This window comes from Phyllostomus hastatus, unplaced genomic scaffold (genome assembly GCF_019186645.2).
Source record: "Phyllostomus hastatus isolate PE091 unplaced genomic scaffold, TTU_PhHast_1.1 phas_contig_150, whole genome shotgun sequence".
NCBI lineage: Eukaryota > Metazoa > Chordata > Mammalia > Chiroptera > Phyllostomidae > Phyllostomus > Phyllostomus hastatus.
This window is the reverse complement of record NW_025333611.1, coordinates 29,566,905-29,592,814: the sequence shown is the minus strand read 5'-3', so window position 1 is coordinate 29,592,814 and position 25,910 is coordinate 29,566,905. Positions and strand designations below refer to the sequence as shown.

Genomic DNA, 25,910 nt, shown 5'->3' with positions numbered 1-25,910 from the left:
TGAAGCAGGCACTATTCTCTTTTTACATGTATTTTGAAGTCACTAAGCTGAACTTCAAAATTTGTAAATGGTGATGCTGGAATGTGTCACTGGATCTAACTGCAAATCTTTCTAATGAAAGTCTTAAGAAACCAGAACATTAAAATAAGCACTATTACAGGGCACAAAGTACTCACTCACATTTACTTAGAAACCAGTCACAATTCTGACTCAAAAAGCCAAGGAGACCATGAGGTACCTGGAGTTAGTCTCCAAGATTAGATAAGGAAATTTCCCCAAAGGATGACCTCTTGAGATCTGTCAAACAGATCTAGAGTTCTACATAGGTACCATATCAGTACATAAAAAAAAAAAAGGAAAGAGTTTAATCCTACTTATGCAAGTATGAAGAAAAGCCAGGCTTGAAATGCCCGTCTCCTGATTAAAGGGTAAGCCTGTAATGTGCTCTGGCCAGATGGCTCCCAATGGGTTCCCTTTCCCCATAGCACTTAAATGTCACTGGTCTGCTAATTTAGCAAGATATTCTATTAATTCAAAGTGAATATCTGCTAAATTAGCTCTTCCCACTAGGCATTAGCACAATGATTGATCCTTTTTTAAAAATTAAAAGTACACAATTTTACATGCATAATAGAAAACATTCTTGTCAGTTATGTGTGTGTATAATCTCCATTTTGACAAATGTTAACTCTTCCAGACTCCTCTATTTTAGTAATCTTTCACCTCTTCTCCCCTGAAAGTATGCACACCCAGAGCCTACCTTAGTCTACTGAGTAAGGTCGTAAGATGACTTATCATTTCTTCTTGCTCATTAACACAAAACTACACCACACTTCTTTTTTTGTGTTAGGGGTATTAAGAGTAATTAAACAACTTGTTCTAGCCAAATGAATCCCTTGAAATTACAACATTTCTCTTTTTGCACAGACTTGTATAAAAACTGCTCTGAAAAACGAGGGGAAAGCTGGAACGTGAAAAAAAGGCACTGACTGTATTTATTTGTGCATCTGTCTTCTCCACTAGATTGTGAACTTTGAGAGCTTTGTCCAACCCCACCCCGCCCCCGGTTGTGAACACTAAACAACAGAAGAAGCCAGTATCTGAACTGATGATCATTTCTGGTGTACTTGCCAGTTCTCTGTCCAACTAATCCTCACAACCATCCCCTGTGATAAGCATGGCAGACTATCATTCCCTTTCTCAGAAGAATAACAACAACAGAAATCTCAGAGAGGTGAAGACACTGTTCAAAGTCACTGAACTAGTTACTAGAACTTTAACTTTTGCTGTCTTTTAGGTGCATGCTCTTCCAGGCAATAACACCAGTCATTACTGAAAATTTTGTTTAAACTTTCACTGAAATGTATGAGGCCACACAAAGGTAATTCACAAAACATTTAAATGTATAAAGCCACACAGAAGATAATTTATAAAACACTTAAATATTCTGTACTTGCCAAAAAAAATTCCTTATTCAAATACTAGAATAGTCCTTAACTGAAAAAGATTTACTTTTTGAAATTATTAGTTTCAAGTGATTCTACAACCAACAATACAAAATGTGGTCTGCTTTTCCCATAAAACTTCTCTCATTTTATCTGATCATATATTTGAGCTCCTCTGCCTTTCCAAATTTATAATCCACTGTGACTAGCATTTGTTTCAAATTAGAACCATAAAGCACCTTCCCCTGCTGCCCTCCCCTGAAAAATATTAAGCACCTCCTATGTCAATCTTGATAAGTGGTTTTTGGTTTTATTTTTACCTTTACTCTTCAAATGCACAGAACAGCCACTTGATACACAAAAGCAAACATAAATATTATAAGAATAAGTAAACTCACCCTGGCTGGCGTAGCTCAGTGGATTGAGCGCGGGCTGGGAACCAAAGTGTCCCAGGTTCGATTCCCAGCCAGGGTACATTCCTGGGTTGCAGGCCATAACCCCCAGCAACCGCACATTGATGTTTCTCTCTCTCACTCTCTCCCTCCCTTCCCTCTCTAAAAATAAATAAAATAAAATAAAATAAAATAAAATAAAATAAAATAAAATAAAATAAAATACTCAAATATTTTTTAAGACTTTAAAAAAATTTATTTATTTTTTGAGACAGGGGTAGGGAAGGAGAAAGAGAGGGAATGAAACATCAATGTGTGGTTGCCTCCTGAGCCCCACTACTGGGAACCTGGCCCGCTACCCAGGCATGTCCCCTGACTGCAAATTGAACCGGTGATGCTTTGGTTCGCAGACCCATGCTCAATCCACTGAGCTACACCAGCCAGGGCAAATTTTTCTATTTTTTTACTCCAGAAAAGAGCAATGATAGAACCATGACAGATAAATAAAAAGATAAAATAAAAGATAAATAAAAAGATAAAGCCGTGGCTGGTATAGCTCAGTGGACTGAGTGCGGGTCTGGGAATCAAAGGGTCACCAGTTCAATTTCGAGTCAGGGCACATGCCTGGGTTGCAGGCCAGGTCCCCAGCAGTGGGGTGCATGAGAGGCAACCACATATTGATGTTTCTCTCCTTCTTTCTCCCTCCCTCCCCCTCTCTAAAAATAAATAAAACCTTTTTCTAATGAAATTCTTTTTAAAAAAAGAGCAAAGAAAGGGCTTAAAAAGATATTTCTCTAAAGATACAAATGAAAAGATGTTCAACATCACCATCTCTTAAAAATATGTAAATCAAAACCACAGTGAGATACTACTTCACTTCCATTAGGATGGCTATTATCAAACAAATAAGCCAACAAACAAAAAAGAAAAGTAACAACTATTGGAGAGGAGGAGAGGTCCTGAAGAAGTTGGAACCCTTGTGTACTGCTAAATGGGAATGTAAAAGATGTATCTTAAAAAGTTAAAACATAGAATTACCATATCATGCAGAATAAACCCAAGGTATATAAAGTTGACTCTTGAACAACACAAGTATTAGGGGCGTTGACACCCATTCAGTTGAAAATCCATATATAACTTTGACTCCTCCAAAATATAATTACTAATAGCCTACAGTTAACTGAAAGCCTTACCAATAACATAAGCAGTTGATTAAAATGTTTTATATATGCATTATATACTATATTCTTACAACAAAACAAGCTAGAGGAAAGAAAATCATAAGGCAGAGAACAGCATTTAGTGGGAAAAAAATCCATGTATAAGTGGGCCCGTGCAATTCAAACCCAAGTTGTCAAGGGTCAACTGTACTCATACATATATACCCAGAAGAATCAAAAGTAGGGATTGGAACAGATACTTGTATACTAATGTTTACAGCAGCATTACTTTTGGCTTCACAAAAACGAAAAAGTGGTAACAATCCAAACATCCATAAACAGATGAATGGATAAACATCTTATCCAGCCTTAAAAAGGAAATGCAAGTGGCTCAGAGAAGTAAAATGGGGGTGAAATCGGACATGTTTCAGATAACACTGTACCTCACCTTCCCTGTGACTATATTCTGGATTGCCAATCCGTCCCAGTGGTTTGAGGACCTCATACAGCGAAAGAAGGAGCTGTGGCCACCTGAGGAGAAGCAGTGCCAACAGCTAGAAGAATTCAAAGGGAAGATGAGGAAGCAACAGGAGAAGCTCCTTCCGGCTGCCCAGCAGAGCTACTGAGACCCCCAAGTGCCTGAGTCCCACCCATGAAACAATACAATTCAGTTCTCTTTCTCATGAGGAAAAAAAGGAAGGAAATTCTGATACACACTACAACATGAACTTTGAAAACATGCTAAATAAGCCAGATACAAAAGGACAATGTTATGATTTCATTTACATGAGGTACCCAAAGTATGCAAATTATAGAGACAGAAAGTAGAATAGAGGTTACTGGTGGGGGTGGGGGTGGGGGTGAATGGGGAATTAGGAATTACTGTCTACAGAATTTCTGTTTGAGATAATGAGTAAGTTCTAGAAATGGAAAGTGATAATTGGTTGCACAACGATGTGAATGTGCTTAATGCTATTGAATTGCACATTTAAAAATGGTTAAAATGGTAATTTTTATATAATGTATACAGTTATAATTTTTTTCAAAGTATAGCTACAACTATTATTTTCCCAATACTAAAGTTAGTGTACAATGAAGGGGGAACCTCTGCAGATTGAGGTTATTCATAAATTATAATAAAAGCAGTTGTCATTTTACTGATGAAGAAAAACATTTCAGCCATTTTCTCTATCCCAAAACAATAGCATTGTAATAAAAAATAAATAAAAAACATTTACTTCACCCAATGAAGAATTTTAGGCTCACAGCAACACAATTTACAATAGCTAGATGCTGGAAACAACCAAGATGCCCATCAGTAAATGAATGGATCAAAAAATTATGGTAAATTTACACAATGGAATTCTATGCAGCAGAAAGAAAGAAGGAGCTCCTACCTACCCTTTGCAACAGTGTGGATGGAGCTGGAGAACATTATGCTAAGCGAAACAAGCCAGGCAGCGAAAGACAAATACCATATGATCTCACCTTTAACAGGAACCTAAACAACAAAACAAAGAAGCAAGCAAAATATAACCAAAGACACTGAAATAGAGGACAGGCTGACAGTGACCACAGAGGAGAGTAGAGGGAATTTCAGGGGACATTGGAAAGGGTTCACGGGAACAAACTTAAAAGTACACATGGTCAAAAACTAGGAGGAGGGTGGTAATGGGAGGGAAGTGGGGAGGGGTGGGGGGGCTGGACTGGGAGTAAAAAGTTTTCTTTTTACTAGTTTTCTTTTAATCAGGAACAATGATTAAAATAAAATTTAAAAATAAATAAAAGAAATTTAAAAAAAAAGAATTTTAGGCTACTGTGATATGCCTTTCTGTATCTTTTCAAGGATTTAAACTGTGTTCACAGATCGCTAATTAGTGACACCATTAAATTGGAATACTGCCTCAGTTTCAAAAGCAGCACATACTAAGAAAGTAAGAAGAGGCCCCCAGTGGATATACAAATAATGGCTAGTTCATTAAATTCCATTCAACAAGTACTTACTAAATGCATAGTACCTATGAGAGAAACCAAGACCAAAAAGTATTGCAAGGTTACAAAAAGGGAAGTTGATGACAAAAGTAGGCTCACATTAACCCAGAAAGTCAGTAATACAAAATTACCCTTTACTGCTGCCTTTTAAAAAGTTAAATGCAGCCCTGGCTGGCGTAGCTCAGTGGATTGAGCGCGGGCTGCAAACCAAAGTGTTGCAGGTTCAATTCCCAGCCAGGGCACATGCCTGGGTTGCAGGCCATGGCTCCCAGCAACCGCACATTGATGTTTTTCTTTCTCTCCCTCCCTCTCTCTCTCTCTCTCTCTCTCTCTCTCTTTCCTCCCTCCCCTCTCTAAAAACAAACAAATAAATAAAACCTTAAAAAAAAAAAGTTAAACGCATCCCAGTTATTTAATGTTCACAGTCGGCAATACTGTGGTTCCGGTTGCCATTTTTAGATTATCAGGAACTTGATAGTAAGGTAAATGCCCAACACTTTAGGTACTTTTTTCATTAACTAGACGGTTAATTAATTATAATGGGAACTGAATAGTTTTGTAACTGCCTTTCTATAAAAGTCAAGTTGATTTCTAATTTATTACAAACAAAACAAAGTTTACCAATTTCCCACTGGGCAAGTGTGCCAACCGATTCAATTTCCTATAACCTTATCTCGGAAACCAGGCGCCCCATCTGAAACTTAACGCTGTATCCTCCGGCCCGATCTATGCAGTGTGTGTTCTAGACGAGTTCCCCCGAGCACCCACAGCCCAATTTCAGCTGCATTCTCTGAATATAAGGAAGTCAGCAACCACTCATCTCACGTGATCTCTAAAAGGGGCGCAGTCGAGCCCGGAATAAACCAAACTCCTTTTTTTTCTTTCTTCTGCATTAACTTCACTGCCCAGCATAAAGGAAGTGGGCAGAGAGATGGCGCAGGGCCAGTGTGCAGGGGAGCCTAGCAAACAAGCGTGGGTGGCTGTGCCTTCTACTCTGGAGGAGCTCGGAGAGAAGGCACACCCCGCTCACGCGCACTGCAGTGGCTGGAAAATCGAAGACTGCCACACCCCCCACAGCCAGGGGCACGACTTCCTCCCATCCTGCTCGAGAAGAGAGTCTACTTTACGAAAGCCCCACCTGCAGGGTACTGCCCAGGATCCCCACCACCCTGACGTGCAACGCCCTTGAGCCCTGCGCGGGTGGGACTCGGCGCTGGTGGGCGGCAGGGGTGGGGGGAGAGAACCCAAGCTACCAGCAACTCACGCATGCGCAGATACAGGCGCCCGCCAGTTCGCCTACCGTTGGAACCGCGACGCCCCGTCCCCCGGCCGCTTCTCCAGGACCCGCAGCGTCGGCAAGAGGACGAGAACTGAGGCCTCAAGTGGCTCCGCTGCCGGCGAGCCTCTTCCTAAGGAGGCAGCTGGTGGGAGGCTGAAGCAACGGCTGAGGCACAGGGCCAGCCCGGGAAGTAACCCCCGGATGCCCCCGGCAGTGGCGGCGGCGGCGAAGACGGGAGAGAGCGAGCGAGAGTGGCACCGGAGGCAGTAACTGAGGCGCAGAGCCTCCCTAACGGCGAGCGGGAGGAGAGCGGAGGGAGCAGGGCGGGTAGGGGCCCGGCCGGACGTGACGTGCGTGGGAGGGGCGGGGCGAGGGCGCCGAGGGGGCGGGGGTGCCCTGCATCCCCCTACCCCCCACCCCCACCCCGCTTGCATTCTGAGGGTTTCGGAAACGCAGTTCTCCTCCCAAATTTGGGCCCCGGGTTATGGTGCAAGAAGTCAGGCGCGGGCCTGAGGGAGGTGTCTGGGGGAGTCCTCAGTCTGGGAGGTAGGAACAAAGATAGAAGACACTGGGGAGGGGATGTATGAGGTATAAAGGACCAATACGGAAGACAGAGGTCGCGTCTGGTCTCTGCGGAGAAGGTCGTGCCCCCGCTGCAAAGACCGGAATAACCAGGTGCTCGTGTCTAGGTTAGGGGCCCCGAGACCTTAATCGAAAACCACCGGGCAGCCAGAGGCGGTGACTCAGGTTTCCATTCCCAGCGATGGGGGTTAGTTCTAGAACCATTCCCAGCCCCACCCTGCCTCTTCACCTAAGGATAGGACCCAAAGTCCAGAGAGAGCGAAACTGCCTCTGGTGCCGAGGGAGTCTGGGAATATGAAAGTCGATAGGCATAATTCTCACAGGAGGCTTTCTATGCTAAACCAGAGTTTGGGAGGCAGAGCTGAAAGGAGGAAGAAAGAATGAGGAGCTCTCTGAGCCTGGGTAGTCTGTACTTGGCTTGCATAGCCACCCAGACCGACCCTGCAGCTCCCAGATGCTCAGAGAGGTTTGCATATTCAACCAATGTCTGTTTTGCTTTAGTCTATTAAGGCCTTTAAGATGTTCCATTTAGTAGAATACAGTGTGCTGCCTTGAAACTCTCTGGCAGTAGTAGATCCACACCTGCACAAAGTATTCTGGGTGTCTATAAAAATATAAACCACCGCGATTTGCTCATCCCCTACCTGCCTCAACTGGAAGTCAGTAACCTGGAAAATTTAAAACAGGAACCTTCATAGAACCTGGGACAAGAATTTTTTTAAAAGTGTCGCCCTATAAGATGATCTATAAGTGTGTCATCAGAGAGAGTAAAATAAGTCTTCTGTAACCTAAGTGTCACATACCCAGGTGATGCTGTCATAAAAGAAGGGTGGGGTCCACAAAGAGCATAATCTGAGTAAGAATGAATTGTGAGCTCCCACTCTGTCCAGAAGAGGGGTTATTGATTCTCATGACCAGGCCCAATACCCATTATCAGGACAGTTAAAAAAATTCAGATTCAATCATTCAGTCAACAAATACTTATTGAATATTTACAATGTTTTAGTCTCTTGTGATACATTAGCAAATAAGATTCATGCCTTGCCCTGGCTGGTGTGGCTTAGTTAGTTGGGTGTCATCCCACAAAGTGAAAGGTCACCGGTTTCCAAGGTCCTCAGGGTACATGCCTGGGCTGCAGACGTGGTCCCAGGCTGGGGCCTGGTTGCGGCCTGGTTGGAGCACATAGGAGAGACAGCTGATGGATGTTGTCTCTCACATCATTGTTTCTCTCCCTCTCTTTTTCCCTACCTTCCCCTCTTTCTAAAATAAATAAACAAATAATGTCAAAGATAATAAGATTCCTGCCTTTTTCGAGTTTATATCTAGCAAACTTAAATTCTGAATATCCTTTAAGAACATACAAAGACAGGAATGGGGGGGAGTGGGGCGAGAAAATGCAGACAACTGTAACTGAACAACAATAAAGTAATTTATGAAACAACAACAACAACAAAAAAGAACATACAAAGAGCCCTCCTGTGATTCCATATTCATAAAGTAGCCTTCCCGTCACTCAAGGGGTCTCAGTAAATCAGCACACCCGATGAAAAACAATTGTCCAAGGCACATGACTGGTTCCAGTTATACTAGCTCTACAGTCTTTCTCAATAAATTCACATCATGGTTTATAAATCAGCCTCTGTTCACTGGGTTGGATTATGGGATTGTTTTTATCCAAATTAATTTCACAGAGCCTGATTAAGTTTGAGTGAAGTGAAATGTAAGTTTCTGAAGCTACCAAACTGAGCACTAGGCAGACCCTGCTTTCACAGAAGCCCAAATAGGATGCAGCTTATGCAGTCAAACTTATATCTTTCTTTAAACATCTTAAATGGGAGCTTTACCTGTGATTTCATGCTTGAAGAACAGGGGTGAAATGATTGCTTCTAAAGCTAAATTATAATCTAGTAAAAATTATGAGAGTAAGTTGCTAAAGTAAAAAATCATTCTGAATCTGTCCCACCTATGCAACATAGGTCCTTGTCGACATTACTGACTGTGATAGGCACTTTATTCTGAGTATGAAACCCAAGACTGTAAGCTCCCAGAGGACAGGGACTCCCTTGCACTTATGTGCCCTACTTTCAATATATGGGCTATCAAAAAACAAATGAACTAATTTAACGACCAGTTTCGCCTGTAAAACTCAAGAACATGTCCTTGGAAGATATGTTTTCCAGATCCTACTGTACACTAGGTAACTAGTATGTTCAACATACTGTTTTACATTTTTAAAAACAAGACAAAATAGCCCTGGCCGGGTGGCTCCATTGGTTGGAGCATGATCCCATACACCAAAAAAGCTTCTGGTTCAATTCCTGGTCAGGCATATACCTAGGTCGCAATGTTTGCCTCTCTCTCTTTCCCAAATCAATAAGTGTATCTTCAGGGTGAGGATTAAAGGTATACACACACACACAAGACAAAATACCTCTGTTTTTATTTTTTGCCATACCTTTAAGCCTATGCAGTGGGAGTAGATCTGTCACACCTGATTGAGATGGGTTCCATGAGTTGTATGGTCCCTCTTAGAATAGAAAGTCCTGTGGTCATCGAGTCATAAAATGTGAAACTTTCCTCTCTTCTCCAGCTAGGGACAGCTAGCTCACTCCTTGTGGAGGAGAGACATCACACCTGGTCTCTATATTTTCTTCCAGCTTACCAACCACATTCAAAGAGAAGGAGAGAGAGGAAAAGAAACAGTGATGTTCTTAACTTTTATTTCCATGTGATGATTTAACACTCTGGGCCTGGTAGATGTTTAAAATTGCCTTTTTTTCTGATGGATACTTTTATGGTTATTTCAGAAACCACCACCAGGATATCCCTACTCTGTAGCAGTTTCCCATCTATAGCTCTCTTTATCTGAGCAAAAACACACTCTTTGGACAGGGTTTTGTTGGAGGGTTTTTTTGTAAGTTTTATTCATCAATTTTGAGAGAGAGAGAGAAAGAGAGAGAAAGGAAGGGAGGGAGAGAGAGTGAGAAACATCGCTTTGTTGTTCCACTTATTTATGCATTCATTGGCTAGTTCTTGTGTGTGCCCTGACTCAGGATCAAACCCACAACCTTGATATATCAGAACAACACTCTAACCAACCGAGCTACCTGGCTAGGGCTTTTTTAATTTTTATTTATTGATTTTAGAGAAAGAGAGGAAAGGAGAGAAACATCAGTTTGTTATTACCCTTATTTATGTATTTATTGTTTGATTCTTGTATGTGCCTTGACTGGGGATTGAACCCACAGCTTTGTCATATGGGGATGATGCTCTGAGTTAACCAGCCAGGGCCTATTTCGGCAGTTTTTTACTCCCTCTTTGAGCCCTTAGGGATCTGGTGGACTACCTCCAACTTTTTGTCTGTTGAAACCCTTTTTTCTCTGTAGGGGCCCTGTCAGATAGTGTCTAAGATAGCTCTCACACTGGCGCACCTGCAAGGTTCTATACTCCACACCACTGGGAGTGTCATTCACATCATCCTTGTTGTAAATGTGTACATGTATTTTGACAGTTTTCCAGGAGGTGGCAGTAAAGTGTTTTGTCCAAACAAAACTAGTACGACTATCCCCAATAGATGGAAGTGAAGTTTCTGGACAAAGAACACGTTTCTGACAGCGCTGTTCAGACTAGTGTGACTGAGGATGTTCCACACCTGGTCTGCATGAAGCTCTCACACACTTCTTGCCCAAACTGACTCAGGAATGGAGGCCATTCCCAGGGCAGCTGCAGTATTCCTCTTCCTCTGCTGCCCAAACAGCTGCCAGCCCTTCTCTTGTCTACTGTCTTTTCCTGGCAGGAGCAGACACAGGTCCACTGTGCCCCTCTAACTGCAAGTACTTGAGTAGTTTCATTTTAGGTCCTCTCAGCTTGAGCCAAGAGGCAGGCAGGTATCTGAGATAAGAATCAATCACTGCATACCAGCAATAGTCTCCAAAGAAATACTCCTCAATAATTCTCACTTGACCTTTTATAACTTGCTATGAGAATTTAGACTGATCTACATGATTTTTTCTAAATCTTCTCATTTCTAAGGGAAGTCCATTTTAGAACTCACTTGAGTGAGGTTTTGAGGGGGATGGGGAAGAATTGTTGAGTTTTTTTGGTAATATCTTGGTACTCCAGTTAAAACAGTACTCAGGGGTGGAACTGGGAGGGAGGTGGGGAGGGTTGGGTGGGTGGACTGGGATGGGAGTAAAAGACAGAAAACTGTACTTGAACAACAATTAAATTTTTAAAAATTACACTTATTGTCCAAAACAACAACAACAACAAAAAAACAGTACTCAACCAGGGATTTTTTTTTTTTTTTGGAGGAGGTTGGGATCATGTCTGGAGACATTTTGGGCTGTCAAAACTAGGAAGGTGCTAATAGCATCTTGTGGGTACAGGTCAAGAACATACTACGATGCACAAGACTGCCTTCTCCACAACAAAGAATTATCTGGCTAAAAATGCAACTTTAATTTAACGTCTTGTAATAAAATGGAATTTCTACACTTGGCAGTCACTATGAGAATATCTCAAAATTACATCACTTTTTCTTCCTTTTTCCTAAAATGCTTTACGTGTAGATGTAGATGTCACATTTTAATATATAACTAGTGTCAGAAACTGCATTTCAGATAGCTGTTTGGCTAGGATGAGCAGTAACTGGTATGATTCTAAGACTTCCTCTGGATGTGAGGCCTGCCAGGAAAACGATTACTTAAGGTGAGTTTTGTATAACCCAGGGAAACACATTTTACCCAATTTATCTGAACAGAGACTTACGTCTCTCAGTAGTGAAGTCATGAGTCAAATCACCTTGGAAGGAGACTATACTTGCTGCAACCCTGGACCATGTCCTAGACGCCAGGGAGGACCTTAGTATGCCTGTAACCTGACTTGAAGTCAGGGAGTAGCTCTGACTCTGTAGTAGTCATTTCACAACTAATCCCCTTATTATTCAAAGAGAATGCAAATGGGCTTCTCCCCCACTCCCCACCATAGATTAGTGGGATTGATTGAATTTAGCACTTCCAGATTATAGAAGAATGTGGAGCCCATTTCATATGCCATTGCTAAGGAAACTTGCATTATTCTAGTGTCTTCCTCACCCTACTTATCTCATCTCTACCCACAGCTATTTGAATACTAGCAGATAGATGAACTTTTGTTCAGTCAAGGCTACTATTATCTTTTTTAATACAGTGTTCACAACAAATGAGCCACAGTAGCCCGCAAGAGCCAAAAAGTTATACCCAATCCCCACCAATTCTATCATCTCTTAAAAAATAAAATAAACACAGCAAACATTCAATCATTATGAATGTCAGACATGGAGTAAGAATATTGAACTTGTAATAATAATAATAACTTGTAATAAGAACCTGCATTAATGCTGAGCCCTAACACTTACTAGCCATGTGACTGTGGTCAAGGTATTTACCTAAATGTACCGTAGAGTCCCCTCTGGTTAAAAAGAGGAAAAATAATACCAAAATAAGTTGACATGCATAAAAGTGTTTTATAAGCCATATACTACAATTATTTCACTGCTTCTACACTCTTTCAGAGGCTTAAAGAAGTATCTGGAAATATTTTGCCACCATATTTGGGTGTTTATTGCCAGTGATGAGGCCACAGAAGTTCCTAAATACTTGTCCATTTATTTTACATTTTTAAAAGATTTTATTGATTTTATTTTTAGAGAGAGGGAAAGAAAGAGAGAAAGAGAGGGAGAGAAATATCAATCAGTTGCTTCTCGTATGCACCCCGAACAGAGACCAACCCACAACTCAGGCTCTGACCAGAAATTCAGCTGATGACCCTTAGCTTTGCTGGATGGCGCCCAACCAACAGAGCCACAGCAGTCAGGGCCATTTCTTTTTAAATGAAAACCAAGAACCCCCAAACTCTTGGTGCAGCTTTTAAGATCTTCTGAACCTCGTGAATTACAACAAATACAAGCACATCTCCTTAATTAGAAACATATTTACACTGCCCACTTACAGGATAAGACTTAGGTGTGAGTAGGGATGGAAAACAGATGCGGCTTTTTGCGTGGAGGGGTAGGGGCACTCCTGCACAGGAAGTGGTGGGAAAGACTCTGACTCCCACTGAGCAGTAAAATGCTATCAAATCCGATCAAACTCAGTAATTAATTTTCACTTTCTTGAAGTACTCAACTCTACCAAGGAAAAAAGAAAGGACTAAACTCCCAACAAATTAAAAGCTAATAAAGAAGCAACTCACCATTAGTGGTCCTTCTGGCTCTTCCGAGGAACGCAGTGGAAATCTGTCTGTGCCACTTTCCCCAGGATCACTGTGCCAGCGTGCAAGAATGCATGCTCCTCAACAAAAAATAGTACTAGCTGCAAAGAGAAGAAACTGTTCCAGGGTGTACAAATCCCACGCCAACATCCAAAATAATGGCAGATATTGTTCTGATCTTAGCAACCCAATGTAACCTTTATGCCATTTATTTATTCAACACATGTTTCTTGAGCAACTATTAAGGGCCAGGCACTGTGTTAGGGTATATAATCATGACCTCTGCCCTGAAAAAGCTTCATCATACGTATCTCTGGAATAGGAATGTTTTTGGAACAGAACCAAAGTTAACATAATGTTGACTTCAGCTTCTGCATTCACTGTCACAGCTGTTGATGCCATCCAGTTTGGGGACCTGGAACAATTAACAATAACTGTCATCTTTGCCAAGTCTACATTTTTGCATGATAACTCAAAATTCAGTAGATGACAATAATATAAACCAATGAGACTATGAACTATAAGACTAAGTTGTTTGAGCTTCTCCATTAAATTCCTATAGTCAACTAGATAATTTTTCAACAGTTGGAACTTGTTTAAAAAAAAAGAATAGGGGACTTCCGGCCAAGATGGAGGCATAGGTAGACACACTGTGCCTCCTCGCACAACCAAAATAGGGACAACAACAATTTAAAAACAGAATAACAACCAGAACTGACAGAAAATTGAACTGTATGAAAGTGAGACAACCAAGGAGTTAAAATAGACACCTTCGTCCAGACCGGTAGGAGGGGCGGAGTCGGGCAGCTGGGTGGAGAGAGGTCGCAGCACAAAGAGTCTTCGGACCGGGCGTGTAAGGCATTCTAGGCATGCAAGACCACAGTGGGTGGACCCTGGGCACGTAAGTGGCAGCTGGCAGACACCGGCCAAGGGATGGCAACCGGCAGACCCAGCGAGGCAGCGATTGTGAAGCAAGGCACTAGGCGTAACCCAGGATCACAGTGCTGGGAGGTAGAGCCTTGGAGCACTGATTGAAAACACCTGTGGGGGTTGAGGCACAGGGAGAGACTCCCAGCCTCACAGGAGAGGTTGTTGGAAAGACTCATGGGGTGCACAAGCCCACCCACACGGGAATTAGCACCAGAAAGGCCCAGTTTGCTTGGGGAAAGTAGCAGAAGAGACTGAAGTTGGACAGAGAGCAGAGCAAGCGCCATTGTTCCCTCTCAGACCCCACCCCCACATACAGCATTGCAACGCAACAACTGGGTTGCTCAGCCCTGGTGAACACCTAAGGCTCTGCCCCTCATAAGTAACAGGCGCGACCAGACCAAAAAAAAAAAAGATGGCTCAGACAGGGGAACAAATGAAAGCTCCAGAACCAATACTTTTAAGCAACCAAGAGATAGCCAACCTATCAGATGCACAATTCAAAGCACTGGTGATCAGGATGCTCACAGAATTTGTTGATTTTGGTCGCAAATTAGATGGACAAATGAAGGTTAAGCTAAGTGAAATGAAGGAAAATGCACAGGGAACCAATAGAGATGGAATGAAAGCTGGGTCTCACATCAATGGAGTGGACCAAAAGGAAGAAAAAAGCATACAATCAGAAAAGAATGAAGGAATAAGAATTGGAAAAAATGAGGAGAGGCTTAGGAACCTCCAGGACATTTTGAAATGATCCAACATCATTATAAGTATGACACATGGACATGAACTAAAGGGGGGGAATGTGGGTAGGAGAGGGTGTGGAGGAGAATGAAGGGAGGAAAATGGGACAACTGTAATAGCATAATCAATAAAATATATATATATATTTAGATTTTATTTATTTATTTTCAGAGAGGGAAGGGAGGGAGAAAGAGAGAGAGAAACATCAATGTGCAGTTGCTGGGGGCCGTGGCCCGCAACACAGGTATGTGCCCTGACTGGGAATCGAACCTGCAATGCCTGGTTCGCAGCCCACGCTCAATCCACTGAGCTATGCCAGCCAGGTCCAATAAAATACATTTTTAAAAAAGAATAGATGTTCTTTTCTTCCCTTCCCTGTCCCTATATCCATGTAATGGAAAGAAAAAGTGCCCAGAGATTCAATGAGACATTCACAAAACCATGGGCCTTCTGCTGCCCCTTTAGCCAGAAATCCAGGTAGGAGGCTCTTGCCATTCTGCATACCCTACCTCTTCCTTAGAGGCTTTAGGCTTTTTGGCTTTCCTACCTTTTGACCAGCCAGGCTCCTTCTCAAATTCCTGTCATTGGGACCACACCTTCTGTGGCAAACTGACAGCTCAAATACTAGCAGATTGTAATCTAACTGTGTACAACCATATTTTTGCTAAACATTTACACTTGACTGCTCTTTACTACTGAAGACAAGGGTATAATGATTTGCAGAAGCATTTGGTGTTTTCCCAACCCCCAAGCTCATCAGCAGAGAAGCTGTAAAGCATGAAGGCTCACACCCTTGTTTCAGGCTTTCACAGTGAAAGAGCAGCCAAACTGTGTACACAGGGGAGAAGTATTATAGTTACTGTGCATGTGTCATTATCCCTGTTAACTTGTGGCACTGTCTGTATCCTAAGTAAGTGTCTTACCCAAAACAAGTACAGCAAAAACACTTGTTGAAAAAAGAAATGACACTTTGTTTAATCAAGTTTGCTGTTATTTAATAAGGTTTTGCTATTTGTTTCTTCTTGTTTGCTTTATAGTTGCTTTTCTTCCACCTGGAATACTTGATACTTCTTACTTAGTCACACACAAGTACTGTGCTAAGGGCTGGAGACGCCATAGTGGACACACTAGACATGATTCTGGCCCTGTGAGGAACACAAGGTATTATGCCTATTACATGGCTAACTGCCACTTGTTCCACAAGCCTAAGTTCAGCCCAAGTGTCCTAAGTGTCACTTTATCTGAGCAGCCTCTGTGACCTTGTCTAGATTTAAAAGGCAACCCCGTTCTCCAGGCCTCTGTCATCTTGCCCATAAATCACATTGTCGACTTCATCAAAACTGAAATCCCCAAAGGGCTATATCCTTAGTGGGAAAACAAGAAAAAACCTGACCTACAGAGGGAAAGGGTAAGCATACCTGACTATCTTCACTTTAACTGTGATGGAATAAAATAAAAGGAAACAACCCTCCTCTGAGAATCCCTATACAAGTTTGCAAGCACATTGTGGGGAGCCAGAATTTCATACTACCTGTGTGACCTAGAAAAACTTAAGCTGAAAACTATAAAGGTGATCACTTTAGTGCCCCCAGGCTCCCTGTATAAGCAAAAGTAAATCCTCTCTGGAAATCTTACAGATAAGGTTCCAAGAAATATGACCTCACAATAAATTATCACCAAAAATACAAGGAAGTAATGAACTTCAGAATACCTCCAGTGACTGCAGTATTCTAGCTCAGATAGAGAATATGAAGAAAGTATATGTGTGATACTGTGATATAATCAAGACACATGCATTTTGTTTTTGTCCCAGGTTCCTGGCACAGAGCTCTTAAAGCCCTTGTGATTTCCTGAGTGATACTGGTAAGGAGTATATTTTGTTACTCATAACAAATCCCTTTCCATCACACCTAAGTTTATGGTAATGAAGTGACTTGAGGTGTGGCCCCTAGATAGCCTCCAATGGGGCTGATGCCAGAAAGACCAAATGATTAGAGGGTTGGAACTTTCAGCCCAACCCCTGACCCCCAGTGAAAGGAGGAGAGCTGAAGATTAAGCTCTATAAAAACAGCCTCTAGACAGTAAAAAGGCAAGGAAACGGATTCATTTTTTCCTGGAGGCCCCTCTATTTCCCCCTAGATCCCTGATTTTAGCCCAGAGAGACTCCAATCAGACTTGTGACCTACAGAACTGTAAAATAATAAATTTGAGTTGTATTTTTATATGCCTCATTTTGGAATCATGATAGATTTACAGAAATGTTGTGAAGATTGTACAGAGTTCCCAGATTCCCTTAATGTGAGCACTTAAACCTTTTTTAAAAAAAGACTTCAAAGCAGTTTTAAGCTCACAGCAAAATTGAGCAGCAGGTGCACAGACTTCCCATAGAGCCCCTGTCCGCACACATGAATTTGTATTGTTTTAAGCCATCAAGTGTGGCAATTTGTTAGAGCAATACTAAAAACTAATACACCAAATTATGGCATTTCTAGGAGAAAAAAATGGGAGGTAGATAATTTCGGAATACATACGTATGTAGTAAAGTGCTAAAGAAAAATGAGGGAATAATGAATCCAAAATTCAGTATAATTGCTACTTCTAGTGGAGGGTATCAGACAAAAACCTTGTAAGTCACCTCTATGGCAGCTAGAAAAGGGGTCATTTGGGTAGGCGAGTGAGAAAACGTCAGCCCAGTAGGCCTGCAGCACAGCAGCAGGTGGAGTCTTCGTGCCCACGGAAAAAGCCCATCCTTCAGGAGATCTCCCTTCCCTGGCAGGGCCCAACGGGCACCACAGTGCTGGCAGTCACCCCCCATAGGACCTTCAGAGGTTTTGTGCTATTCTACTTCTCAAGCTGGGTGGAGGATACAGGAGATTCATTTTTCATAGTTATCCTTCAAACTATGTATATACATTATATACTCTTATGTAGATATTGCTTGCAATTTCATATTTTCAAAGATTTTATTATGTATTTATTTTTAGAGAGAGGGGACTCTCACACGTCCCCAACCAGGGACCTGACCTGCAACCCAGGCATGTGCCCTGACGGAGAATCAAACCAGCGACCTTTTGGTTTACGGGAAGTGCCCAACCCACTGAGCCACACCAGTCAGGGTTGTTCACACTTTTAAATTATGAAATATTCAGCAGTGTGATGAAATGTAGCACCGTTGTACCCCATGCAGGCCGCTGCCAGTACTTTGGCACCATTCCCCTCTGTGTATAATCCAGAAATCACAGAGTTCTGCAGGATGTTAGTGATGTTTTTCTTAACTGCAGATAAGCTCTTTTCAGAGTTGGGGAATAGGAAAACAGGATTCCCCTTCTCCCAGCCCCACTCCTATCTTAAACAAGACTTTGTGCCTGTTTTCTGCCTGGCTGGCGTAGCTCAGTGGATTGGACGTGGGCTGGGAACCAAAGTGTCGCAGGTTCGATTCCCAGCCAGGGTACATGCCTGGGTTGCAGGCCATAACCTCCAGCAACTGAACATAGATGTTTCTCTCTATCTCCCTCTCTTCCCTCTCTAAAAATAAATAAAAATAAAATCTTTAAAAAAAAAGAAATGTTAAAAAAAAAAGATTTTGTGCCTGTTTTCTCACCAGATATTATATATAATGGTTTGTTGGGAACCGCCCTGCCTGGTATCAGAAGCTGTAACCCCTGCCTAGGCTAAGGCTAAGGGAACACGCTTGGAACGGTAAGCCAGCAAGGAGACAAAAGCTTATCTCCTTGGCAGGAGTACTGCTTCTGCTGCTTCATTCATAACTGAACCCCAAAGCTTGGTCAGTTAGCCAGGGACGGGTAAGATTCCCCAAGGGGGGAACGATCTAAGACAGGCACGATCACATGAGAGGCCCCCAAAAGAAGGACTTTGGGGGCTACAGCAAAAGGGGGTGATGGACCCTCGCTCCTCAGCTTTGACATAGCCTGAGTTCTCATCATCTGGGAGAAAATCTCCTTATCTCTTGGTTGCCTTAGTTCCCTTGTTCCACCTAAGCCTGAAACAATGACAGGGTGGTGCAGCTCTGTGCTGAAAAGGGCGGATTCCCCAGGTGATCAGGCCTAAGAAAGAATATGTAAATTACTGTGAAACCTTCTTTGTTTAGAATGCCCTCAGTTGAATGAGAAGGGTCCAAGGAGGAAGTTAGTTTGTTCTTTAAAAGTCTTACAGCTCTTTGACCCTGACTCAAAATAGACCCGCAGAGTTCCCTGTTATTTATTGTTCCTTACTTCCTCGTAATGAGTAATGTGCTTTACCTGAATTATTATGCAAAATGAGCCCAATAAAAGCAGGTTTGGATGGTAAATCGGCGCGCTTCCCACTAGAGGGGGTGGCCATTCCATCCCTACTCTACTTCTCCACAGAAACTAGTCTGTCTCTGTGCATGTTTTTTCTCTGTTTTTCGGTGAGCCATCCGCAGCATTCTGTGATCACTGCTGGCCGGTGACCCACGCATCAATGGTTGGAGCTGAATGTGCACACTCCAGAGAAGTTGGTGGACACCTCTAACCCAAGAAAGCTCCCTGAGACCTACAGCAGAACTTCATTATTAGGAACCTGGCATACCTGATAAAGTCAGGCATGCTGACTCAAGAGGAAACAAAGAGATACACAGGTGAACTCGGAAGGCTCTCTGACAGCCCAGTAGCCTTGGATTCTGAGAGGCTGCATCTCTGAGACCTTGACTCTTCCAGACAAGACCAGGACGGAAGGCTGCTGCAATGCCTCTCCCTTGTTCCCAGGCAGTCTTGCCATCTTCAGAAGGGGTCACTTGGGTTCACTTGCCTGACAATCCAAGCCCCAAACCATGATGAGGAAGTTTTCCTTCCTACATACAGGCTCTTCCTACCCTTCCAGACCCTAGAAGTGCTTGTTTAAATGTTAGATCTAAACAAGTACTCATACAGGGGCTGAGAGATCTAATTCATACCACCACCTTTTTTAAAAAACTGTTTTTTTGAATATGGCAAGTCCTCACTTAATGTCGTCAATAGGTTCTTGAAGCAAAATGATGTATAATGAAACCAATTTTATCTTAGGCTAATTGATATAAACAAGAGTTAAGCTCCTACAGCATATTTCTGGTCACAAAACATCACCAAACTTTTAAGTAAAGATCCAAAACACTTCTAACATTATTAAATACTGAAATAAATGTGAGCTCTACATCCATTTGAGAAAGACTAATAAAAACAAGTAAGATCATTATTTTCCAACCTGCTCATTCCAGTTTAGGGTCACGAGTGGTTAGAGCCTGTCCCGGCAGCTCAGGGTGCCAGGCAGGAGCCCACCCTCACAGGACGCCCTTCCACCACAGGGTCACACACACACAGACCCATTCTCACTTGCACTGGGACAATGCAGGCATGCCATGTCACCTCACGTGCACCTCTTTGGTCTGCAAGAGGAAATCGGAATACCCAGAGAAAACCCAGATAGACATGGGGAGAGCTGCAAGCCCCACATGCACATTGGCCCCAGTGAGAATCAATTTTTTCATCAACATTATAATAAAATAACATTGAACAAAATGACATTATTGGAGGACCTGCTGTACGAAAATAATATATAGTCATCAGAAGAATTAAAAAAATGTAGAAGACGAAAGAATAAAAAGCAAAAATTCTCTCTTTACTCTCTAATCTTCCTTTCTTTCCTAAAACCAAACCTGAGGAGGTATATCTTCCCAGATGTCTTTTCACACAATTATAAAATGCAGACACTCACATGATTATTATTAACATAAATAGGATCATACAATAATGTTCTGTAGTATGCTTTTTACACATAACATTCCATTGAAATATGTCCATATTAGTAAATTTAGGTTGTTTCCAGTTTCCTCTATTAAAAATCATAGTGCAGTAAGTGCTTGTACACGCATGTATATTTGTATATAACAGATTCCAAGAAATAAAATTATGGAATTAAAGAGTAACATGTTTAAAATTTGATAGATACTACCAAACTTACCTTGGAAGAGGTTTTGTGAACAGTATAGGAGAATGACTACTTGCTTAAACTTTCACCCAACTTGGATATTATGTATATTTTTACTTTTTGCCACTTTGATGAGCAAGAATAATAGTACACATTATTTAACTTGCATTTCTCTAATTACAAGTTTGCTGTGTATATGCTTCCCGGCCAGTTGTATTTCCTAGTGAATTTCCTACCCATTGCCATTGCCTATTTTTGTGCTTGCAACTTCCCCATTTTGATCATAAGAGTGGCTACTACGCATTGAGTACTTGGTTATGTGCCTTCCACTGCACTAGGTGCTTTAAATTTTTTTCCTTAAAACAACCCATTTTGCACATGAGAAATATGAAAAACACATACAGATGAAAGTCAAACCATGTTTTTTGTTTTGTTTTTTTTTACTGGTCTCTTATTCTGCAGACTGCACTTTCTCTACTATGTCACTGTAGAAAAAAAAAAGCAGCTTCATTTTACTCAAAAGTGGAAACCCCAAATGAAAGTGACTTACCAAACACAGCCTCGTAGCTACATGCCCATTTCAGTCTGGACCACTGGAAGGCTTTTAACCACTCTGGTCTTGCTAGAACACAAGGTCGAACACTGTCGAAAAACTATTCACACAAATATATCAGAATTGACTGCCCTTGTTATCTGTGTCCTTAAAGATAAAGAACCAGCCCACAGGACAAGGGTTTAAGATAAAATAGAAACACTAAGAAACATGGAGACCTTGGGCCCTATTGCATCCACGTCACAGTGAAAACAGAGGGCTGATGGTAGGACAAGTCAGCCCCAGGGACTAGTAAGGTTTCCAGTCACCTCCCAGCACCCACCAGCCAGCTGAATTAGAGAAATGAGCAGCAAATAGTCAGTTTGAGGTCCTCGTATAGCCAGTCAAGGCCCATATGAGCATCAGCCAATGAATACATAAGTGGAGCAACAAATCTCTCTCTCTCTTAAATCAATAAAAAAGAAATGAGAAAAAGGGCCCTGGCTAGTGTGGCTCAGTGGATTGAACTCTGGCCTGTGAACTGAAAGGCCACCGGTTCAATTCCCAGTCAGGACACATGCCTGGGCTGCAGGCCAGGTACCTGGTTGGGGGCATGTGAGAGGCAAAGAGCACATCAATGTGTCCTCTTTCTCCCTCCCTTCCCCTCACTCTAAAAATAAGTAAATAAAATCATTAAGAAGAAATAAGAGAAAGGCTGAATAATATTCTACTTAAAGAAAGAATTTAAGAATTTTACTTCTTTGCCCTGGCTGGTGTGGCTCAGTGAATTGAGCACCAGCCTGCGGACTGAAAGGTCACTGGTTCGGTTCCCAATCAGGGCACATGACTGGATTTCAGGCCAGGTCCCCGGCTGGGGGCCTGTGAGAGCCAATTGATTGATGTATCTCTCACATATCAATGTTTCTTTACCTCTCTTTCTCCCTCTCTTTGTTTCTCTAAAATAAATAAGTAAAATCTTTTAAAAAGAAAAGAATTTTACCTCTTTAATAAGAGGCATAGGAAATGTAATTTTCTGATTTTTATTGTTCAGATTGTCATATTCTAAAGAAAAGGAGGATAGAGTAAATTATCTCAGAAACTGCCAAACTTCCTTCCTTCCAAAAGCATTAGTCAAATGCCTTATGTAGTAAGTTCACAACAATGTGGAGGTGCATTAAACTAGTCCATCTACCTTCATATAATTAAACATTTCCACTAATAAAAAGTAAAAAAAAAGAAAAAGAAAAAAGACCTATGTGCCAGACACTGAGCTGGCCACTGGTGGTAGAGAGAATACAAGATAATTCCTATCCTTTTGAGGAACAAAACTCCATTTCATTATGATGTTAATATTTTATAAAGCACTTTCACATACACTATCTGAGTCATCCTATAAATACATATTATGATTACAAATTCAACCTGGAAGACGCCTACTTTTTATTTTCTTCCTGGTCTTTCTTTGTTCTCTGTGACAAATCTAGGGAGGGCCAGATCTCTAACAGGTAGGGTTGTAGTTGGGGGCTGGGAGAGGAGAGTAAGATCAGGACGGGGAGAGCTTATCCTATGGGCAGAGTTAGTTTCAGGATGCTTCAAACAATATTATCAGAATCTTAAATACCATCTCCACCCTTTCAAATACTTAAGGTGAGCCATTCACTCACAAAATCTTTCTTTGAATTCAAGGTGATTCTTCTATTTCAAGACAATTAAACTGAGTCACAGAAAAAGAGCCACTTTCCCAGGATTAGATAGCAAAAGGGAGTAAAATTTCATTCTCTTCGCCTCCCAGAATCTCACTCAGTGAAGCTCTGCCATGAAGGTCAGAGAGCTGATGCTCACAGCTAACTAAATTAAGTTTCAAATCATATCTATGACTGCTCTGCAGAGCTGCACAAGTAACCTGTTCACCTTTGGAACTCTGTCACCTTTAGCTCTCAAGAGTTCACGGGATATGTTCTGCCTCAAGTCTCTTTTAGAAGTTTCTATCTGTTAATTTTCCCCAGGTGGTTGTAGGGTCCTATTCACCTGTGCAAATGACCATGTCCTAAGTTAGCCCTGAAAAACTTCTTCAGAAAGTTCAGCCATACTGGATATGCCTTCTTGCTTCTTTGCCTAATTCGTAAGTGTGAGCAAAGGAGTTTATACCCCAAGACTAGCCTGGTTGTCAGGGACAAGCATTCACCTGGGCTCTCACCCACCTCACCCACCATTACTTCACCTTCCATTTGCAGTTTCCCTATTTGCACACAACGTAGAATTGGATGCTTCCTTCCTCCTGGCCAGAAACTTTAGATAGATTTTGATGTAAAAGCAGGGCCAAGGATTTTCTGGATTCTTTCAGAGACACAGGCAAACAATTGTTTCTTTGTCAAAAATCTTTTGACACCAGCCACTACAGCACAGACACACAAGTTCCCAGAACTGAGGTAGACAAAGTGGAAGGCAAGGGACTGAGGTCGGCTGGCTGGAGGAAGCTCCAGTCTCCCTCTCCTAGCTCATCCGGCTTTGCCCGGGAGCTTTAGAAGCACTAGCTTGATTCAGTCAGCACTACTGCTCCGGGGGTTATGAAGTGAAACACTTCTGGGCCCCAAGGTCACGGGATAACAAGCATTATGGGATATATTTGTCCTAGGACTAGCTGGCTTTTTTCTTGCCTCCTCAGAGTTTAGCTTCATCCCACACATATTCTCAATGCTGAGAATCCTAGTCGCTGACCAAGGGATGGGGATAAAGGGTCAGACCAGAAGACAGTCCCACAGACCCAAGTAGAAGAGCTGGCTCAAACTGCGGGACATCTAATTGCTCAAGAAGGGGAACCTGAGATTTTCCCCTGTGGCTCTAAGCACTTCTCTAAGCACAGCCTGTTCTTCAGCACCAGCTATGCAACCGGAAGATTCAGTAGAGCCAAGTGAATGGCAGGAGAAAAAAAGCTCCATTATTCCTAAAACAAGCCCCCTTCACTTCCCAGCCTCTGGGAGAACACCAAGTAATGAGTACAGCAGCCAATGAAGTGTGGGAAGAAAACATTACCTCATCAGGGTGAGATCCCATTGGCTGACATTAGCCTGGGCATGGCTTTCACAAGAGGAAAATTAACCCTTGTCAGGGACACAGACTTCACAGGAGACTCCTTGACTCCACTAAAAAAAGGGATCAATGGGGAACAATAGACCTTTCTTAACATTTTTCTTAAGCATAAGTTGTTTTATAATGGTTATGAGAAGGTTTAGATATCCTCTTCCAAAAAATTATTTGGTGACTTTTGGAGGGAAAAAGGAGCCACTTGCAATAGATTGATAAAGTAGAGTCAAGAGGAAGAGGCATTCAGTCTTGTTCTAAACCTGCAGTGGAATTGTCAGAGGGACAAAGACCAAAAAGAATAATAAAAATCAAAACACTTCAGAACAGATTAACAAGAAACTGACCTTATTTTTGCAACTTATTTTTTGTAGTTTGTTCATAGCTACAGCCTCCATGTTTAATACAAACTGCCAAAAAGACATCCTGGTTTGTTTGTTTGTTTGTTTGTTTGTTTGTTTGTTTGTTTAAGCTTTTTAAAAAAGATTTTATTTATTTTTAGAGAGAGGGAAAGGAAGGGAGAAGTAGAGGGAGAGAAATATCAATGTGTGGTTAACTTTTGTGTGTCCCCCACTGGAGACCTGGCCTGCAACCCAGGCAAAAAGATTTTTTTAAATTTATTTTTTAGAGAGGGGAGAAGGGAGGGAGAAAGGGAGAGAAACATCAATGTGTGGTTGCCTCTCACGGGCCCTCTATTGGGTACCTGGCCTGCAACCCAGGCATGTGCCCTGACTGGGAATTGAACTGTTGACCCTTTGGTTCACAGGCTGGCACTCAATCCACTGAGTGACACCAGCCAGGGCTCCTGTTTTTGTTTTTGTTTTTAAACAAATAAGTATCAGCAGAAAAAACTTCTAGTTTATAACTTTAATCCTATAATGAATAGACCTCTCAGTAAACCTTGTCTCTGAGGATCAAACCCCATGTTTGATAGAACCAAGTACAAAATTATTTTGCGTGCAATTGCTGTCAAAAACTGTGCAATTGCATTTAGTAATTAAAGTCAAAGGAAAGGAAGGCACATCTTCTAAGATCTTTTCATCAGGTAGAAATTATTAGCACTCATCTAAGGACTGATTTGCAAACAAGGCATGAAAACCACTCTAATTTTAAATATTGAGAGCTGAGTATTTGAGAAAGGAGTCATGTTTTCATATTATAGCAGAGGCTGTTTTGAGAACATAATTATATCTTTTATTCTAAATTGATTTTAACTTAAAATTGACAGAATGTAGCTGAAGGATTGTTATTCTTTTCCTGAGGGCTTACAAATAGCTACTTTTCACTGAAGTAGGCTAACCCAATGACAGGTTGACTTGTGTGATAATGTCGCTCACACTCAAGTCTCCTTCCACTGTGCGGCCAGGCCTATTTGAGCCCAGCCCAGACTGCAACCAGCAAGCCTCAAGCATGTTGGAATGTGTGTTGCAACCTGCAAACCGGAACTCTACAAAAAAGCAATGTGATTTTGGTTTAAAACGGGACTAAAAACCAAAATCCTCTGGAGAGAATGGATTCTAGCTAGGGGAAATCCTTGAGATACATTGTGCAGAGCATATAGACTGTGAGGACGGAGTCCTA

General features: G+C 41.9%; 2 protein-coding genes across 10 annotated transcripts in view; one reads left to right on the top strand and one right to left on the bottom strand.

The window, feature by feature from the left end:
* FAM13B (family with sequence similarity 13 member B) overlaps nucleotides 1–25,910 on the bottom strand; it is a 102,442-nt gene that overhangs the window by 64,513 nt on the left and 12,019 nt on the right. The window contains exons 3-5 of one of the 9 annotated variants that reach the window (XM_045822568.1): nucleotides 21,267–21,369; nucleotides 13,085–13,203; nucleotides 9,306–9,507 (exon numbers count right to left, since the gene is read on the bottom strand). The gene's annotated coding sequence lies outside the window, so the exon portion shown is untranslated. Of the gene's footprint in view, nucleotides 1–5,610; nucleotides 5,683–6,253; nucleotides 6,590–9,305; nucleotides 9,508–13,084; nucleotides 13,204–21,266; nucleotides 21,370–25,910 lie in introns of those variants that run through there. The other 8 variants (XM_045822577.1, XM_045822585.1, XM_045822594.1 and 5 more) reach the window with 8 other exon arrangements.
* On the top strand, nucleotides 3,402–3,623 carry LOC123812832 (protein PET100 homolog, mitochondrial-like). Its single transcript, XM_045829718.1, has one exon. It carries the CDS (start codon nucleotides 3,402–3,404, stop codon nucleotides 3,621–3,623), a length of 222 nt encoding a protein of 73 aa, XP_045685674.1.